The sequence below is a fragment of the Aotus nancymaae genome, unplaced genomic scaffold (genome assembly GCF_030222135.1).
Source record: "Aotus nancymaae isolate 86718 unplaced genomic scaffold, 86718_ANA_hifiasm-v0.15.2.pri h1tg000033l, whole genome shotgun sequence".
Lineage (NCBI taxonomy): Eukaryota > Metazoa > Chordata > Mammalia > Primates > Aotidae > Aotus > Aotus nancymaae.
Window position 1 is genome coordinate 52,320,886 of NW_026988447.1, and position 21,615 is coordinate 52,342,500.

The 21,615-nt window shown below is 35.0% G+C and overlaps 1 protein-coding gene across 50 annotated transcripts in view; it reads right to left on the minus strand.

Annotated features, from left to right (window-relative positions):
- Positions 1–21,615, minus strand: part of ANK2 (ankyrin 2) — a 678,679-nt gene that overhangs the window by 198,087 nt on the left and 458,977 nt on the right. For all 50 annotated transcript variants that reach the window (XM_064383969.1, XM_064383979.1, XM_064383978.1 and 47 more), the window contains one exon: positions 4,596–4,697. In XM_064383969.1, the coding sequence (XP_064240039.1) occupies positions 4,596–4,697 (102 nt within the window). The remainder of the gene's footprint in view (positions 1–4,595; positions 4,698–21,615) is intronic.

Consider the following 21,615-nt stretch of genomic DNA (forward strand, 5'->3'; position numbering starts at 1 on the left):
CTAGGATTGTATTAAATAAATGCTAAGTGATAGTCTTTCATTTCGAAGTCACTACAGTGAAACCAGTAAATTGTGTACATGGTAAAAGTATCTGAATCTTCTGGGGTTTTTATTGGCTTGTAACTGACCATAAACTTTTATCAATATATTATATACTCAATTTTTAATCTCTGCATGCTTATCTTGTTTGTAACAGCATTAAATTATGCTAGGTAACAGGTAAGAATATAAATCTTTATGAGTTTCTTAAATAAATTGAATGCTAAGATGTATTCTCTCTTCTGAATGTACAAGAAATAATATGGTAAATAGATGACTAGTTTAATCTTTTAAAGAAAATAAAAGTTAACAACCCTATTCGTAATCATTTCAAAAAGAATAATGAAATCTCGACATTCTTTTAAGAGTGTTTTCTTGCGCAGCATTTATGAATTTTTTCCATATCATTTAAATAATTAAAAGCAAAATAGTATTTGGGAATTACATTTTAAACTTCTCATGGTAGTTGTGAGACCAATTTTATAAAGAAAAAACATTGATTCAAATTTCAGTTTAAGGAATCTTAGCACGCCAACACATGTGATATTTTTGGAAAGCTGGTGCAGCCCAGATTGCCTTTCATTGAGAAATACAACAGAGTACAGAAAGTCCTGGTTTCTACATTACATGTCGTAATGCTCCCTAGAAACTCAGTCTTAGCAGCAAAATAGAGGATACATTTTCTTTTCTTCTTTCATATGCTATATTAGTTTTGAATATTGCATATTAGAAATAGCAATAGTTTGGCTGAATAGTTGCCTCTTTTACTTTCCTGGGTATTTGGAAATGATTTCCTGTTCTATATTTTATTTGACTTTTAGCAATAATCCTGGTGGTGGTGCTCTTTGACTTAAAAGATCCTGTAACTACCTATGAATAAAGTTCTTTTATATTAGCAGTAGTAGATAAAAAATAAGTTTTGAGGTTTAAGATAAAGGACCACCACTGTATTACTTTGAAGGGCAGCTCCAAATAGCTACTCAAAAAGATATCCTGTAGCAGGAAAAAGCTTAGGCATGGAAGACAGAGATCTGTGTGGCCCTGGGAATGTCGCTTAACTATTGTGGGCCCAGTTTCTACATTTGTAAACTTGAGCTGATCCCTATCTCACAAGATTTCATCTCAGTTGATTGATAATCATCACATGTAAAGCCCCAGCACAAAGTCTGATACACAGTAGCTAAGTGGGTAACATTAGTCACTTTATTTCCCTAATCTTTAATTAATATACTGTCTTGCATAGTATTAATAAAAATACAGAACCAGTATCAGACCACATTTACTTTGAGGATTTTGTTTGTTTGTTTGTTTAGAGATGGAGTCTCGCTCTGCCACCCAGGCTGGAGTGCAATGGCATGATCTCGGCTCACTGCAACCTCTACCTCCCTGGTTCAAGCAATTCCCCTGCCTCAGCCTCCCAAGTAGCCGAGATTACAGGTGCATGTCGCCACGCCTGGCTAATTCTTTGTATTTTTAGTGGATACGGGGTTTCACTATGTTAGCCAGACTGGTCTTGAACTCCTGACCTCAGGCAATCCACCCCCCTCGGCCTCCCAAAGTGCTGGGACTACAGGTGTGAGCCACCACGCCTGGCCTGTTTTATTTATTTATTTTTTGAGAGTCAGGGTCTTACTCTGTCACCAACCCAGGCTGAAGTGCAGTGGCACGATCATAGCTCACTGCAGCCTGGAACTCCTGGGCTCAAGAAACTCTCCTGCCTCAGCCTCCCACTATAATCCCGAAGTGCTGGGATTATAGGTGTGAGCCACTACACCTGGCCTTGCTTTTACTTTATACCTGGTGAGTTCAGGGAATTGAGGAGAATCAACCTTATATTTTGGGTATAAGTCAATTTTAATTTGTATAATGCTTGGTGAATTATACACAGTAATTGTAATTAGAACACATATACCTTAGAAAGTCCTTTTATATTTAATAATGTAACTTATATTTCAACCCCAGGGATATAAGCATCATATGTACTGTTTTTATCCTGTTTTACAAGTTAGAAAAGTGTCACTTTCTGAAGTGAAATGACTTCTTAAAAGTAGAGGTAAAACTTGAATTTGAACCTGTGGGCTCTAAATTTTGTATGGGCTTCGTGACATCGTGTTGCCTTCTCACAGAAATAAATGTTCTTGCCTTTTATAGTGACGTGTTAGTGGAGGGCTGGCCACTATAAGAGAAAGCTAACTCAAGAAGTTAGGTTGGTCTATAAGATGATAAGAACTGAGTATTTCCTATTGAGAGATTATTCTTTCTTAAAATAACCCTAAGACCTTTTGTATAATTAATATGTTTGTTATACTTCAGTGTGAAGTAGACTTGGTTTGAAATGAGCTTCATTTTCCTTGGGTTCTCTTTTTTGGCATTATTTATGATAAGTTTATCTAAATGAACTAATAGTTTCATTGCTTATTCTCTAACATATAGCAAATTTAGAAAGTTAATAAATTGATATTTGGGAAGTGCATTTAAACTACTTAAAGAAACCTGAGTTTACCTCAAAATTATTAAATATTTCATATTCAACTTCATAGGCATTTTATAGAATAAGTCCATATATCCATATGAAAGTTTGAATGCTCTTTCTTTCTTAAGGTAAGTAATGTATCTAAAGTTCAAATTATTTGTCCAGAAGAACACAAAAAGACCATATCAGATAAATTTATAGTGAAAAATAAGATGGAGGAATGCAGAGGCAGCATATGAAGGCTTTACATATTGGGACACAGTAATTTGACTTTGTGCAACAGGTCAGTGTTAAGAACTGTGTAAAGTTCTTGGGATTTTATCTTATCTAAAAGTTAAAAGATAAACCATTACTGTTTCATGATGCTGGAAGAAGACATAAGTCTTCTGGGTCAGAAACAAAGGACATTGTAATTCACAGCAAAAGCAGTGGCCAAGTGTCAGCCTGTTGTTTACACCAGTTCCCTATCCCCTTCTTCCCCCAATGTCTAACGGGGTTGACACAAAGAAACAATGATGGATGCCTGTACATGTGCCTTGTGTTAAAGGAGAACACTGACCTTGGGGGATTCACACAGGCCTGCTTGTATCTAGAGGGAGATATTGCCTAACCCCTCAAGGTTGCTCACTGCAAGCACCATCCTAAGAAATGGCCCAGAACAAAAGCAATCCTAATGTCTTTCATTCTTATTATTCCCCAAAGTATCTGCAGGACTTCTCAGGGCCACAGCAGAATGCCTTTCCCAACATCAAGTAGCTCTCAACATGTTTTCATGATAAGAGACACACTCCCGTAAAATATGAGAAATATTGACATCAGTGACAATGCTGTCTATGCCAGTGACTGAAGTGGAAGGAGGGAAATCCTGTACCCTTTGCAAAAGCCTGCAGATGATTTTGATACAACCACCTCACTGATCTGGGCATTAGTAGCCATAGAAAGTTTGGGGAGGAAGTAAGTGTTGTAATCTTATTTTTTATTTTATTTATCACTCAAGGCATTGTGTGGAGAATTGACCAGAGTGGACAAGACTGAAGACAGAACCTAATAAGAAGGCTGTTATGACAACTCTGTTAAGTACTACAAGGTGATCTGAGCTCATGTAATCTGGATGCAAAAGGTGAACAAAGAGATAAGTGATGGCTGGAGACGGGGAAGATGAGGAATGGGAAACAGGTGGGTTGGAATGGCACATTGCTGAGGAAATCAGCAGGTAGGAATTTGGAAGTACAGTAAGTTTGAGGATAAGATACCAGGTTCAGTTTTTGAAGAGTTGTTTTTGAAAGATTTACTAATTTTAGTGGCCTATAAGGTAAACATGACTGGGTTCAATATATACCAGGATGTAGAAAAAAGAATTTACATATAATTTAGAATCCAGTAATGACATTTACCTCCTTTTAACTTAAAATTAGGCATAATTATTCACTTCCTAGTTAGGTCTCTGTCAAACACACACACAACACACACAATACAACATTTAGCATTAAAGTGAATACTGCAGTCCACTAGACAGTTTAATTCATGATATAAAAATCTTAGTCAAAAATAGCACAAATGTGTCAACATTGGTACCAAATAATATCCAAAGTATATAATATTCTCTAAAATCCTTATTAAATGAACATTAGGAATTGACACTTCATTTACAATAATATTCAAATTACTATCATTATAAGCCATATTTTAAAATTAATAATGAGAAAATTTTATCCTCTTATTTCTCTGTACTGAATTGTAATTAGTTTCCCATGAGTAAAGTGCATATAGTAGAGAAGGAAAGAAGCCAAGATCTAGATTACTAGATGATAAATGAGAAGTAAAACATCATTTTTGGTCAAAATTCCAACTAAAGGTGGCCCACATCATTTCATAAACAAAATTGACCTATCTACCTTTTCAGCAACATTAGCTCTAAACATCTGATGCTTGAAAAGTTGGGAAGGGGACAAAATTAGGGCTTCAGGAGTCTGAGTCACTGATATTTTAGTATTTTTAATAAAGACACAAATAATTTTTGGCTCTGAGAATGTAGTGAGTGTTTCTTCATTGTACGACACACAGCCAGCTGCCACTTTCTTACCTGATTGCAGGTATTGATGTCTATGCCCCCCTTCAGATATTCCACAACTTTGTCCAGGTTGCCTGCTCTGGCAGCACGGAGAAAGCTTGCATTGCTGTCAGACTGTGAGAAAAAGAAAAGACTTTTAGTGAACTATTGATGAAATAAAAATGTATCGAATACAGAAAGACAAGAATGTTTACACTGAAGTCAGAAAAGCTTTAGTTGGAAAAATTTCAATAATACTGAGTTTAAAACATTGAATAATCATTCACTGTATAAGGTAGCAACTTCACAATATTTCTAGAGAGTTAAGTACATTAAAAGTCAGTATTTTAGAGTATAAAAGAACCATTAAAATGGAAATAATTGTTACTGCTTTATTCAAAATCTTCAGCCACATTCGAAGATGTATTGATACTAGCCTCAAATACTGCTATTATTCATTTTAGCTTCAAGATTCTAACAACTTTATACTGAGCTTAGCGTCAAGTCAAAAAAGAATCAGAAAGCTAAAGAAATTAAAGCTACTGTTTTTTCTTTCTCTTTCTTTCCTGTTGGTTTTCAGATGCTTCTGAGGGAGGACACTGAGTATGGGTCACTTGCCAGTCATCTGGTCTCATTATAAGTGAATAACAGAAAGCTATGAGGGTGCTTTGAAGAAAGCGGATAACACTTCTTGGCAGGTGTGGACTGGGCTGATGCAAATTTTGTGATCCCAGTGATTCTGAGAAAACATGATTAAATTTGAACCAGCTGACATAATACCAGACTAAAATCTTTTGGTAAAGATGGTCACTCTGGATGGGGGGACTGCTTTTTAAGTTTCTCATCTTCCCACACTTTTCTCAAAATCGGATGCTGGGAGAATCAGCTGAATTTTGTCCGTGAAAAGTCCTAAAGAGAGTTGCTCCAGATGCACAGTTGCAATCATGCCGCCCCTCTGGCTTGGTTATGAAGTCTGACTTTTAAACCTTAACATAATAATGATGACAAACTTTTGCTAGGTCCCAAGACACCTGCATAACTGTTATAATTTTTCTTGTGATGTAACATCTGACTAAAGAGAAAATGGTAAATGGTAGCATAAAAAGAGACATAATTTACCTATTAAGAAGTGAGATGAAGGTTTGATGACTCAATCAAACATTCTCCTCACTAGGCTACACTGCCTCCCTCCCTCAAAGAATGTACTTGGCAGGAACCTCTTGGCACACTCTATCAGCTATTTGTTATGATCCGTGGTGATGTACAGAGATAGAAATGGAAGTATTTTCTCTGGGAGTTTCAAATATGGAATTACTTGCAAACTGTTAAAATGATTTACACATGGGAAGACTGAAAACCACAGAACTAAATTACCTCACTTTTAACCCAAATACCAAGTGGCTTATATGTTTGTAAATGAGATAGATTACTTATTAAGAGTTGAAAGGTGTGACTGAAATCTATACATCTGGAATTCATGCCCTGATTCTTTAGAAATGCTTCATTGTATGATTAATATCACACTGTTCTTCACTCTTCATCCTTCCTGAAGGCTGTGCCGATGGCAGAGTGCCCCAAGAATATCCGCAATGCTGTAGCAACTGAACTGTGACTCATATTTAAATGACTATTCTGTGAAATTTATTTTGCTGTTTGCAGCAAATGCTAAATTCCAAGATTTCCTACCTTCAGGTTTGTTGTCACAGCACTTAAAAGTGAATTATAATACTATGTATTATATTAACATCTCACAAGAAATATTAATTTTACTATAAAACAATAGAAATTAAATAGTATTAGGTTACAGATATAAAATATGATTATTCCTGTATATAAAGTTTTTCTAAAACAAATCCGTGTGCTATATATTATATCAGAGGCTGTTCCTAGAAAGTGCTTCCAATTTGTACATAAAGGAAATGCTTATAGTTAACATTGAGTGTTTACTGTGGGTCAGGAGCAGAGCTAAAGGAGTCACGTGTATTATATCACAAATACAACAATACTAAGAGAAAAAAAACTATTCTCATGCCCATTTAATAGATGAGGAAAGAGATTTAGAAATTTTTCAAAGTCACATATTTACACATATTTAATTAGTGGAAGACTTAAAATTTAATATTTGTTTATCAGTTTAGAGCTGTAAGTTTTATCTGCTATCCTGTCCAACACTTTCAAATATCACAGTGGATATTACTACAGATTTCTGGCCTGAGAGCTATAGGTTTGTTTCATCTGTGTTAACCACAGTTATGCCTTTCATCTACATATTTACTCTGTAAGTTACGGCACTTGCTAAATAAAGTGCCTCAACTGGAGAGGAAATTCTTGACTACCCTCCCTAGCCTCACAGCTATCACCCATCTACATGCACTTAGAAAAATTAAGAGCCAGCCTGAGACAAACTACTCAGAAACACATTCATTTGAGAATGAGAAAACAAACAGGTGATAAAGGCTGCTTTGCATTAAGAAGCCAATTGTCTGTCTCCCTCTACATGCCTAACATAATTAAACTCAGCAAAAGATCAGGTTGCTTTACTGTTCCTATAAAAAAGAATGCTGTGAACAGGTGGAGCTAGAGGAAGACCGTAACCCCAAAGGGATGAAGAGACACCTAGAAAGAGCACTGCAGAAGCCTAGAGCAGCTGATGATGGTCTTGTGGGGCCTCAGGTATTGCTGACGAGTATGTCATAGACCGTCTTTGAACCTTCTCTGGGGAGTGGACATGACATTGAGGATTGCTTTTGATGTTATAGAGTAAGAAAAAGTTTTCATAACTGGTTCTCTCTTTTCTAAATCAGACTTTTAAAAAATGGATGCATGTCAAAGTTACAGAAAATCTTTAGAATTTTAGAAAACAATGCTCCCAGTGTTCTGAAAGGTCTGGGTCCAATGGAAATGTAATATCTGAGCCATCCTGCCAAGGACCACTTCAGCAGTTCAGTCATAGGAGACCTTCGTATAAGTTGAATTCTTCTAGAATCCTTAAGGGATTTAGTTTCCCCCACAGTGAGAAAATGCATTACATGGAAATATTATTATAAAATAGTCCAAGAATGTGAATTTCATGGAAAGAAATAAAACGAGGTTTTAAAATTTATGTGTGAATGTTGACATTATTGAAGCTCAAATGTATATATTTGCATAGAAATATACTTCTCCCCACTCCACACAAACACATGCACATCATACCCTACAATGAGGTCAATCTGTGATTAAAGCTCTTGACACAAGTGCTTTGGATAAACAGTGGTTATCCTGGTTATCTTCAATCAATACAGAGATGAAAGAGGATTCAAACATTCATGGAGAGAGATACAGCAATGTGTTTGCCATGCTGTGTTTCCCACTGATTACGATAAAAGCAAGATTTTTCAAATCAAGGATAAGTAGGAGGAAAAGCATGCTTTTAAAATAGACCGTTTTCTTTGCTCAACCAGGAGATTTCACACATAAAAGCATAATAAAGAGAAAATTAGGCAAAAGCAGCTCCTTTGGGAGAAAGTCTCAGACAAATGTAAGACTATCCTCTCTCTGCCTTGCTGCTTTATGTCCCTAGGACACTCAGATCCTAAAATCAACTGTGCTTATGCCCATAGTCAAACTCTGGACAAGGAATTCCAATGTTGAGCCCCACCTATTTTAATCTGCAACAGATGGATATCATTAAGACTTGCCCCCTTTATAACCCTGGAGTGACATCTCAGGCCGAGAAAGAAAAATTTCCCTTTAAATTCTTCTTGACACAGTTCTGTATGTTGTCTTGTATCTGAATGTTAGAAAAACAGTACAACTTTCTTAGCACCCAGCAGTGTGGACTTGAAAGGCAGGAAGGAATGTGCATTCATAGAGCCACGTTATATTCCAAAAGAGTACTGTCCCAAAGGCTCTAGGGGTGTACCCACGGGGGTCCATGAGCTTGCTACAAGTTTTTTAAGTTTTTACTTCTCTGTTTACATTTCAATAATAACCTAATAAAGAAAATAATAGCATATTCCAGGTCCTCTACATGGCTACCCTACAAGTGAGTATAACCATATAATTTTGGTATATGCCTTTCTGTTTATAACTCAGTGCATAACAAGTGAAGTCCAAATGATATACAGATGCATATAGACAGAACGTTTTGCTGTAGTAGAAAGACAAGAATCATCAGAGAATCTGCTTATCATGCATGGCAGAACATGATGAGCCAAAAGTGCCTGAGCAGCAGCAGTCAGCATATTAACATATGCTCAGATGCTACCTTCGTACGGTTCAACTTGCACTGATCATTAGCAGTGAGTGTAACAGAAAATCCACAGTGAAACATTTTTTCAGTTTTCAATTGTAGCTTTTATTGGTTTGAGTACACAACTCTATCCCAATAGTAATTTCCTACCCAAGCAAATAAAGAGAGTTTTCAAAGATTATACTCTCTTAAAGCTATTCTCTGAGAGCTTTAAGTTTTATTAGCCTGAAGTAGGAACTGACATCTTATAGTTATTAAGAATAGTTTGCACAACATACTTACAAAAAAGATACTCTTTATATCATTTTTATGGGAGTCAAATTCAGAAACTAAATTAAATATAGAACTTGGAGGTTATATCTTTTATTACTAAACATAGTATGTCAAATTTAGTTTTAGACATTTCTATTCATTGTATTAAATTTACGTCCTTTATTTGAATAACACTATAAAGCTTATGTAACTAAGTTTTACTTAATTTGTCAAAGTTTCTTTTTTATAGTGGCACAAGAATTTAAGGAGTTTTAGTGGTTTTATGTTTTTAATATTTACATTAACACTATAATAAAAATAACACTGGAGGTCATAATTTTTTAATATAATTTAAAAAAAATCAATAGATTATTCAAGTTTGAGAACCACTTCTCTAAAAGGGTGGTCCAACCAGCAGCCCCTACTGGCCTTAAAAGAGTGGCACCAGACACCTCCCGTCACAGTCTTTGGCTTATGTTGTGCCCTACACACATATGTGCTGACTGGTTAACCTTAAGTAAAGCACATTTTCCTTGTGGAATTTGAGGAATCTGCTTATTTTCTTAGGAAGCAGTCATTCCTTTGTAAAAACAGGGTCATTTACCTGCCTACTCTGAGATCTGCATTTTTGTATCAATACAAAATAAATAAAGCTTAGTAATGCCACTTGAGGGGGAAAACTTTAATAAGAATACCAGGATAATAAGGGACATTTACAATTTCTTAGGTCTCTTCCTAGGAATGTAGGATAAGTTAAAATCCATGTCTAGCAAATCATGACTTGTCTGATCTTGGGTCATTGTATATCTCAAAAAGTAAATGTACTTATAGAATTGATAAGGAAAAATATGATGATGTGAACATTCTTAGACCAGTGACAGGCACAAAGGACACTTACTGAGTTTGTTTTATATTAGTGGTTTTTCTTGTCAGGGATAAATGCAAAATCATAACAATAAATCAAATCATCAAGGTACACACATGACCTTCTTTAAATGTGAAGGTTCCTGACATTACTGTATTGCCAGCAGGCCTAAGCTATACCAGAGCACTTAAAAATACACAGAGATGTACAGGTGCAAAGGACAAAATGAATCAGGACGGAGTTTGGCCTGTGTCCAGTGATGACGATGCTGCAGAGAAGTCTCTTTGTGATATCCGAATGCTAGTACTTACAGATTTGTACTTCTGTACAAACAAGGGACTGCTCCATTGTTTAATTAATTCAGCTCTTTCAATAGCTCACATCATTATCGCTATCTTATCAAAAACCAACAATTTGGGGTAACCAAGAACTGCATGCTGGATATATTAGAATTTTTTAGAAAGAACTGCACAAGTTACTTTCCTGCAGTCAGAACACATAAGTGATATAAAACACTTTACACTGCAAAATCCCACTTGACAATTTCTATTCAGCTGCCACCAATTTATAAATCATAAATTTGTACACTCTGGCTCAAGCATGTAGGTTAACCTACATTTACAGTGTCCTTCAACGGCTCTTTAGATTGCTACTAAATGAAAATTACTGACAGGTCTTCTAATCTTCAGAGAGAGTAAATGCAACTTCTTCCCAAAAGAGTATTCTTAATCCAATGGCCTATGTGTTAAGAAAATTGGTTCAGACATAAAAGTGAACTCTATAAATGCTTTAGTTATGGGGAGAAGGTAGAGTAAACTAAAGTGTTTATATTTTTACTTCTGAATGTTACTTAAGATAATTGATAACACAAAATTGAGAATTGGAATCAGAACAATATCTAACAAAATAAATAAATTCTACCTGAATATTTTAAGCAAGAGATGATTTGAAATTTCATTTTTATATAAAGACAGCAATTTTTCCCTTAACTTAGTATTACATTTTAACATTATTTTTTGCTAGCACACTAGATAAATTATATCACTTATCAATGCTTTCCCTAAGATACCAATCATGAAAAATAAGAACCACCTACAGCATACCAAATTCTATCTCTTTCAAAGTATTAATTAAGATTATTTTGCAATATTATGTTGAGATTCATGAATTCATTTACAAAATTCTTCAACTTTAAAAGAGAGTAAAACTGGAATATTATACAGCAGTGAAAATAGGAATGAATGAACCATATCTACATGCACCATCAATAGACCTCACAAAGATAATGCTAAGCAAAAAAGATCAGATACAAAAAAGGATATGTCTTTTATTTCATTTATTAAAGCTCAAAACCTGAATGCTATCCCCATCAAGCTACCTATGACCCTCTTCACAGAACTGGAAAAAAAAATCTTAAATTTCATATGGAAGCAAAAGAGAGCCCGCATAGCCAAGACAATCCTAAGCAAAAAGAACAAAGCTGGAGGCATCACGTTACCTGACTTCAAACAATACTACAAGGCTACAGTAATCAAACAGCATGGTACTGGTACCAAAACAGAGATATAGACCAATGGAACAGAACAGAGACCTTGGAGGCAACGCCACACATCTACAACCATCTGATCTTTAACAAACCTAACAAAAACAAGCAATGGGGAAAAGATTCCCTGTTTAATAAATGGTGGTGTGAAAACTGGCTAGCCATGTGCAGAAAGCTGAAACTGGACCCCTTCCTGACACCTTACACTAAAATTAACTCCAGATGGATTAAAGACTTAAACATAAGACCTAACACCATAAAACCCTAGAAGGAACCTAGGCAATATCATTCAGGACATAGGCATAGGCAAGGACTTCATGACTAAAATACCAAAAGCTTTGGCAACAAAAGCCAAAATAGACAAATGGGACCTAATTAAACTCCAGAGCTTCTGCACAGCAAAAGAAATATCATTAGAGTGAACCAACAACCAACAGAATGGGGAAAAAATTTTGCAAGCTACCCATGTGACAAAGGGCTCATATCCAGAATCTACAAAGAACTAAAGCAGATTTACAAGAAAAACCAAACAAACCCATTCAAAAGTGGGCAAAGGACATAAACAGACATTTTTCAAAAGAAGACATATATTAGGCCAACAAACATATGAAAAAATGCTCATCATCACTGGTCATTAGAGAAATGCAAATCAAAACCACATTGAGATACCATCTCACTCCAGTTAGAATGGCAATCATTAAAAAATCTGGAGACAACAGATGCTGGAGAGGATGTGGAGAAATAGGAACACTTTTACACTGTTGGTGGGAGTGTAAATTAGTTCAACCATTGTGGAAGACAGTGTGGCGATTCCTCAAGGACCTAGAAATAGAAATTCCATTTGACCCAGCAATCCCATTACTGGGTATATATCCAAAGGATTATAAATCATACTATTATAAAGACACATGCACAAGTAGGTTCATTGTGGCACTGTTTACAATAGCAAAGATCTGGAACCAACCCAAATGCCCATCGATGATAGACTGGACAAGGAAAATGTGGCACATATACACCATGGAATACTATGCAGCCATAAAAAACCATGAGTTTGTGTCCTTTGTAGGGATATCGATGAATCTAGAAACCATGATTCTCAGCAAACTGACACAAGAAGAGAAAATCAAACACCGCATGTTTTCCCTCATAGGCAGGTGTTGAACAATGAGAACACACAGATACAGGGAGGGGAGCATCACACTGGGGTGTTGCAGGGGACTAGGGGAGGGACAGCAGGGGGTAGGAAGTTGGGGAGCAATAACATGAGGAGAAATGCCAGATATAGGTGATGGGGATGGAGGCAGCAAACCACATTGCCATGTATGTACCTATGCAACAATCCTGCATGTTCTGCACATGTACACCAGAACCTAAAGTGCAATAAAATATATTTTTTAAAAAATTAGTTAGGTTAGTCCTGAAAAATAAGTTATTCCTAATTTGTAAACTGATGACAAAATCAGAGAGAAGTAAATAGACTGAAAAATTAGCATTCAAAAGCATTGCCTTTTTTTCAGACTGGAGGCAATTTTTAAATGCAGACTATATTATGTGATATTTTTAATGAAAATTGTATTGTATATTTATGGTACAGTCTAAGAGAATGCAGATTACTAAATACATAAAATTTTGTTCTTTAGCTCAAAAGAATGCTTACTAAGAATAAAACTCTGGAGGATTTTTAATTACTTGTTCTGATATTCACGAGGCTTTGTAATTATAAAAATTACATAATTCTAATTGATTATACATGAATTATACTCTTCACTTAGCATTAGTGAAGGTTATTCCACTTTTATTATGCTTGGTGTTACTCCCCTGTTCTTCAGCATCATCACTACAAATTCAAGAAGACCAGATCTAGTTCAGAGATCTCAGTTGTTGAATTTTCCGGGATAAATAAAAGTGAAGTAAGTTATCAGAGATAATTTTATACATTAAAAAGTTCTGAACACCCATTTTTTGATGGCATTTACTTTTCTGAAAATTGAATCAAAATATTAATAATGTAATGCTATCCTCTAGTAAATGACAATTACTACCAAAAACGTCCAAAAAACCCTAAAGTATTAAAAACAAAAGTTGTTAACTAGAAAAGATATTTCTGATGAAATCTCTTTGATAACTGTTTTATACTTCACATTCTCTGTGTGCTTTTAAAATGTTAGAAAGTATATATATATATATTTATTTATATTATATATACAGACACACATATGAGCATAAATATATGTTCATGTTTGAAGAATTATTAAACTGAAGAAATATGAAATCTGTAGCTGGTATTTCATGACATATTAGAAGTGTGACTTAAAAAGAAAGTTCGTTGTGTGGATATTAGTTTGGTTTCCTAAAATGCCTTTATAACTAGGCCAGTTACTAAAACGTTTATGACAATGAGGCAACCAATACTTTCACTAAAATGGGAACTGTAACAAAGACAGGTGAAAACTTTCTTAGGTCTTTATTATTCTGTTAGTTTCCTATTGAACTTTACAGTGAATTTAAGATATAAAGTTCTGGTAAGGAGCAAAATCAATAGGTTTTGATTACTTGTACTCCAGGTATGATAACTCTGAAATGCCTACAGAACTCACAAGTTCTATACTGAACACACACCAATATTTTCTGAATTTGAATAGGAACATGGTAAGTTTGTAGATTAAAATATTTGTGACTTGTATCACAACATTTTCAAATTTCTGCTAAGAAAATCAGAGTAATAAGGGAAACATTGTGCTTTAGGTCAGATGTCAGATTAAATAACAGTTTGAGGTCCATGTTAAAACTATATATATCTAATGCTTCAGATTTTTTCAAGAAATAAGATACTGTTTGAGAGGCCTCAGTTACAGATTTAAGACATTACTGCTTCAGTTATGTAAGCACTTTAGTTTCTTCAGCCATTAAACTCTGTAGCAAAAGTTAATATTCCTCCTTAAAGAGCCTATCGTACTTCTAGAGACTAACATATGAACTAGGAAAATATAATTCCCTCATTGTTGTTACTGGTTCCTCTTGGTGTGGAGGTATCTTAAAACATCATAGTTTAATTCCATATACAACCTCTAACCTTACTGGTTAAATAGATAAATTTGAAAAGTCCTGCTTATTGTTTTATGTTCAAAATGCTGACAATGTAAAGGAAAGCAAAATATTATACAAGTCTAATGTTGACTATTATGGTTTCCAGATAATTCGCCCTAATATTTTTAATAACCAAAGTAACAAGGAAATCTATACTTCTTCATGCCAACAATAGAAATCATCAAATTTTAGAGCTCCACATTGGGTGTTTAAGAATACCCATAGCATCTATACATGATTGAATTCTAAATAGGTCTCAATTGTTGATTTAGGATCTCCAACTGTTATTAACTGTGTATAAAATAATGAAAAAAATATTTTTAAAACAATTTGTATCACAGACCCAATCTCTTTCCCAATTTTCAGTTAGCTAGATATCTCTGTAAAAATGTTCTGCCAGCATCTAAAAGCCAACAAGCTTTAAATGAATATAAGCTCAAACATGGAAGAGCTCATAGAGTTTTTACATATCGTACACAAATTTCCAAAGGAATTTCCTTTTGGATCATCACTGGTCATAAGAATAAAAGAAGGTTGGTTTTATAAGTGAATTACAACCATCTATAACAACATTTGGGTCAAGGGAAGAAAGAGAGAACTTTTGAGATCATTTGGTAACAGCAGTTTATTTAATTCTTTCTTTAAGAAATATTCTCCATACAAAACTATTTTCATTCCCTAATCAGCAGTTAAAATATTACAGAACGTTTAGAAAAGATACATCAGAGTTCATCCCACTGCAATACTTAAGGATTAGGATGAATGAACCTGAATTAGGTCTTAGCCTCCCTTCAAGGCTTTTAGAACTATCAGGATATGAAAAACAAACCCAACCAAATGAAAAAAATCTTTCATCAATTTTTCATTAGGCTACGTATCCACATCCTACAGTGTTAATTTACTATTGCCCCCTTGAGGTAGGGGGCACATTTTTATCCCCATTGGTCTCCTTATTCTTCAGCTTCAGAGACCATCTGCTCTGAAGCAGACATCATGCAATCAGAAGCGGCTTTGTGACACAACACAGATGAGGTGCTGACTGTACCTCATGGGTTGCACACACTAAAAAGCAGATTACTTGTTTAGCACTAAATTATTCAAGATTGAACAAAAAATAGATTCTTAAAATAAAAGCTTCACAATTACTTTGAGTACGGACACTATTTTAAAAGAACTTGCATATATTTTTCTATCATGGTACATCTTCTCACACTGTTGATCTTAGTGTGGCCCCATGAAGATGCACCTGAAAATACAGGTTTTTTCATTTGTCTAATATATATATATTAGACTAATATATATATAACAAAGACTAATATATATTAGACTGTTACAAATGAAAAACCTGTACTTTTATATATATATACACACACACACACACACACACACATATACATACATACATATGTGATTGCTCTTCCTAGGAGATATCACTTAATTATAGCTTAACCACAGTGGGATGACCTGACTCTACTTGCTTAAATGCAATACTGAACTAATTTATCCTGTTTTCAAAACAAAGGCCAGTTTAGAGCAATGCATCAGTTACTCAACTCGAATTTTTCAATTTTTACTTTTTTTACTACATAAGTTCTGCAATATTAATATCTACTCCCACATAACATAGCAATTAGTATCATTTCTTGTCCTAGGGCAATATTTTAATTTTCTGGGAATAATAGACCGAATAATTCTGTTTATGCCATCCTTGGAGTTTCTAATTAAAAAAAAAAAACGTTCTATTTACTGGATATCAAGAATTTGGGCATGAAAATTATGCTGTTTATAGAAATCATTAGTGTGTTAGGCCCTTTTATTAAACTGTTACTTAAGTTTATTGTTGATATAAAATATGTCCAGAATAGACAAGAATACAGAGATGAAAAGTAGGTAAGTGATTGCCTGGGGCCAGAAGGTGTCATGGGGAAGACAAGAGGGAGTGGGTAGAGAAATGGAGAATGACTACTAACGATTGCAAAGTTTCTTTTTGGAGTGACAAAGATGTTAAGAAATTGATTGTGGTGTTGGTTGCACAACTCTGTGAACATGCTAAAAATCATTGGATTATACACTTTAAATGGGTGAATTGTATAATATGTGAAATATATCTCCATAAAGCTGAGATTTTTATTTTTTTAAAAAGTTTCACTGTCATCTGTATGATGCCAAAAGGACATTTTTCTAATGTGTATATAATTTTTGAGAACTTATATATTCACCCCATTCTTCAAAGTATGTGGGTTGCAAATGAGGATGCACAACTTTCAGCATCTTTTGCATATTTGCAACAAGTTACATGGACACTGAATGCAAATGGTGAACTTTAAAAGGAAAAATTCCAATTCTAATAAGATATTTATAAAGGCATTTTGCATCTTTTTTCTCACTCCCATCATGCCAGCCCAGTGGTGCACAACAGTGTCAACAAATCTTTTTAACGTAAAATTTTTTAAGAGACTAAAGAATATGTAATACATGTATTGTATAAAAGAAAATGCTTTCCAGTTTAACTCACTGAGTTGACTTGATTAAATTACTGGAAGGATCTAGCTGTATCTATCTAAACATGTAAATGTAATGGAAAAATAGTTTTCAATTTGTCAAGTGAAAATAAACAGCAGGTTATTTTATGATAAATAGTTAAAATAACTTAATCTGTCCTTAACAATGAGTTATTTAGCTGAGAATGAAATAAATATGTTTGTAGTACCTACTACGTACTAGGCACTGTGTTAGATGCTAGGGATTGAATGTAGAAGAAATAAAATAAACATGATGCATCCTGTCAAAGCTTTTATGATTTTTGAAGTTTTTTTTTTTTTAGTTTTTTAAAACTTAAAAAAAAACTTTAAAAACTTAAAAAAAAACAAAACAAACAAACAAAAAAGAACTTCAGCTACAAGATAGACCATGAATAGAAGTGGGAGAAGTGGATCCAGGGAGATCCATGTAGAAGCAGTAGTCTAAGCAATAGGTGTTTGTTTGTTTTACAAACTTATTTTACTATTTACATTTAGAATAGATATTGCAATATAGTGTTTGATGAAGTCTCCTGCTGATAAGTCAAGTGGAAAACATAGCCAGCCCAGGGAATAGCAAGTGCAATGTCATAGGGGCATGAAAGAACACAGTATAGAAGAAACTATAAATTCAGCATAAATGAGTTATAAAGATCATATTGGAAACAGGAAAGAAGTAAAATTCTAAAAGTAAATTAGGGCCCAGACCATTAACGTTTTGTATGTCCTAATAGGGAGATTGAGTGTTACACCATAAATAAAAGACAGGAAAAGGCAAGATCAGAATGTCCATTTTAAAATTACCACTCCAGTATGTGATGAGGATAAGGATGGAGGATGAGTTGGAGGGGAAAAAGCATGGTGTTCAAGGCAATCCTAAGCAAAAAGAACAAAGCTAGAGGCATCATTCTACCCAACTTCAAACTATACTACAGGAATACAGTAATCAACACAGCATGGTACTGGTACAAAAACAGACACATAGACCAATGGAACAGAATAGAGAACCCAGAAATAAGACTGCATATCTACAACCATCTGATCTTTGACAAACCTGACAAAAACAATCAATGAGAAAAAAAGTCCCTATTTGATAAATGATGTTGGGATAACTGGCTAGTCATATGCAGAAGATTGAAAATGGATCCCTTCCTTACATCATATACAAAAGTATACTCCAGATGGATGAAAGACTTAAATGTAAAACACAAAACTATATAAACCCTGGAAGACAACATAGGCAATACCATTCAGGACACAGGAACAGATGAAAATGTCATGATGAAGATGCCAAAAGTAATTGCAACAAAAACAAAAACTGACAAATGAATCTAATTAAACTAAAGAACTTCTGCACACCAAAAGAAACTATCAACAAAGTAAACAGACAACCTACAGAATGGGAGAAAACTTTTGCAAACTATGCATCTGACAAAGGTCTAATATCTAGCATCTATGATAAACAAATTTACAAGAAAAAAACAAACAAGCCCATAAAAAAGTGGGCAAAGGATATGAACAGACACTTTTCAAAGGAAGACATGCATGCAACCAACAATCATATGAAAAAAAGCTCAAGATCAGAGATCATTAGAGAAATGCAAATCAAAACCACAGTGATCTAAGATACCATATAATGCCAGTCAGAATGGCTATTAAAAAATCAAAAAATAACAGATGCTGGCAAGATTGCGAATAAAAAGAAATGTTTATACACTTTTGGTGGGAGTATAAATTAGTTCAGCCATTGTGGAAAACGGTATGGGGATTCCACAGAGACCTAAAGACAGAAATACCATTCAACCCAGCAATCCCATTACTGGGTATATACTCAAAGGAATATATATCATTCTATTATAAAGTATCATGCACGTGTATGTTCATTGCAGCACTATTCACAGTAGAAAAGACATGGAATCAACTCAAATGCCCATCAATGATAGATTGCATAAAGAAAATGTGGCACATATACACCATGGAATGCTATGCAGCCATAAAAAAGAACAACATCATGTCTTTTGCAAGGACAGAGATGGAGCTGGAGGCCATTATCTTCAGTAAACTAATGCAAGAACAGAAAACTAAACACCACATGTTTTCTTATGCGTGGGAGTTAAATGGTGAGAACACATGGACACAGAGGGGAACAACACACACTGGGGCCTTTCAGAGGGTGGAGCATGGGAGAGGGAGAGGATCAAGATAAATAAGTAATGATACTAGGCTTAATACCTGAGTGATGAAACAATCTGTACAACAAACCACCGTGTCACAAGTTCCTATATAACAAACCTGCACTAGCACCCCTGAGCTTAAAATAAAGTTTAAAAAAATGGCATTCACGAGACAATGTGGCATACTATTTGGTAGTCCTGGTGAGCAGTGTCATCAGGAACATGTGAAAACAAGAAGGGATTTGTCATATATAGAGGAAAAAAGGCTACAAAACTTGGGGAAATTGACTTTGAAAGCTTATGGGAAAGAAGAAACTAGGGAAAAGTTGGGGATCTCTAGCTTTTGCATATAATAAGTGACACTTTCAATAAAGATCAATAATTTAGGGGAACAGAATACCCTAAAATTGGAGAAAAGAACACAGTTTGGTTTTAAACTGATTAAACTTGAAGTGCTGTCACTGTAGAGTAGGGAATTAAAAATGCAACACTAAAATGTCCAAGAGAGAGGCATGGACTAAAGATAGCAGCCATAGAGTGACCTCTGGGAGATGGCCCGGTTTTTCTGTAGACACTAGACTTTGCTTCACTCCTTCCCATTTCTCTGCTCATGAATGTCCTAGGACTAAGTAAGGACCTCTTGTAATGCCCCTGGAAGGGAATAATGCTGCCCTACCAACAACATCTTTCACGAAATGCCAGGCAGTGAGAATAAAATAAGAAATTGAAGTGCACACACGCACATGCACACACACACACACACACACAAACACATGATACTGAAACAAAATTTTGTACAAGAGTTTCCTCACGAGCTCAGAATACTAATATCATGCAGCTGACATTTTCCCATTTTTCCCATAAGACCAGGGCACATCTGAGATGCCGCTTTATCATCATTGGATGTAACCTGCTGTAACTTTCTAAATTTACCATTGTGCTATGAACTACAAATGTCAGGAATGTTTGGGTTATTCAATTCAAATTCTATGGAAGCTATAGTATTTACATAATTTTACACTAAAATGTAAAAGATAGGATAGGCTTTAAATGTAAGTGTTTGATTAATTATAGTACATAGTACATGGAGTAGAAAAAAAGATGAGCAAATCAAGTATTTGTAGCTTACACTGCCTTAAAAAAAAAAAAAACAACTTAGCTTATACTACAAAATTCTTCTGTTGGAACTCTGTCAATAAAAATCCCTGTAGTTATTACTGCATTTCAAAGAATATCTGAACTTCTTCTGAGGCAGCTTTCAAAACAAATTCTTGATTCGTTGGGGTAAGAGTACTGGCATCAACTCTAAAGAGAATTTTGAAAAGTAAGGAAATTCCTAATTTAAACATAACTAAAAACAAAAGCAAGGTTAGTTAATTCATCTCATGGAACTAATCTTTGGCCCAGATGCCCAAGATATTCTTTTAAAAGAAAAATCAGGCTTAAGCCAGGTTTAAGAAACAATAAAGAATTCTTTACCAGTTGTCTTTTATTATTTGACTTTTAAAGGAATTTGTATTAAGTGGGCCCTGTGAGTCTATTTCCCACAGGCAAGGATAGGTTCTTCAGGACACTGTCTTAAATCTATCCTCAAGTTTGACCAAGTTCATTTACTCTGGGGTCCCCAACACCCTAAACATTGAATCATTTGTGAATATGTTTTGACTGTGAGGTATAAGCATAGCACTGTGCTAGATGTTGTGCATGGCTCAAGTGGGGTCCCCGATTTATCTGTTTACATGTTTATATCCCCAGTTGGCCTGGCCCTCCAAGGTAGAAACAGTCCATGACTTACTCAACTTTGTTTCCACTGTCCAGCACAGTACCTGGCACAGAATAGATAGATAAGTATTGTGGAAATGAAACAATATAAAGGAAGATGTTCAACAGGTTGAAATTGGCCAATAGGAATGTCAAGCAGCATTGACTGACGTGAATTAAACTAGGGAAAATTTGGGGATCAAGTAAATTTTTTTCCAACTTAATAACTTTTAACACATGGTTTCAAATCTTGATTAGCAAAGTTTGTATCCGCTATCTTATTAATTCACCTGAAACTCATTGCCTAAAATTAAAATTGTTTTTCAAAGTTTCCTTTACCCATTGGATGTGGTGGCTCATGCCTATTGTCCTAGCACTTTGAGAGGCTGAGACAAGAGGATCATTTGAGCTTCTGGAGTTTGAGACAAGCCTGGACAACGTAGTGAGACTTTGTCTCTATTTTTTTTTTTTTTTTTTTGAGACAGAGTCTCGCTCTATCGCCAGGCTGGAGTGCAGTGGCATGATCCCACCTCACTGCAACTTCCGTTTTCCGATTTCAAGCAATTCTCCTGTCTCAGCCTCCCGAGTAGCTGGGACTACAGGCACGCACCACCACGC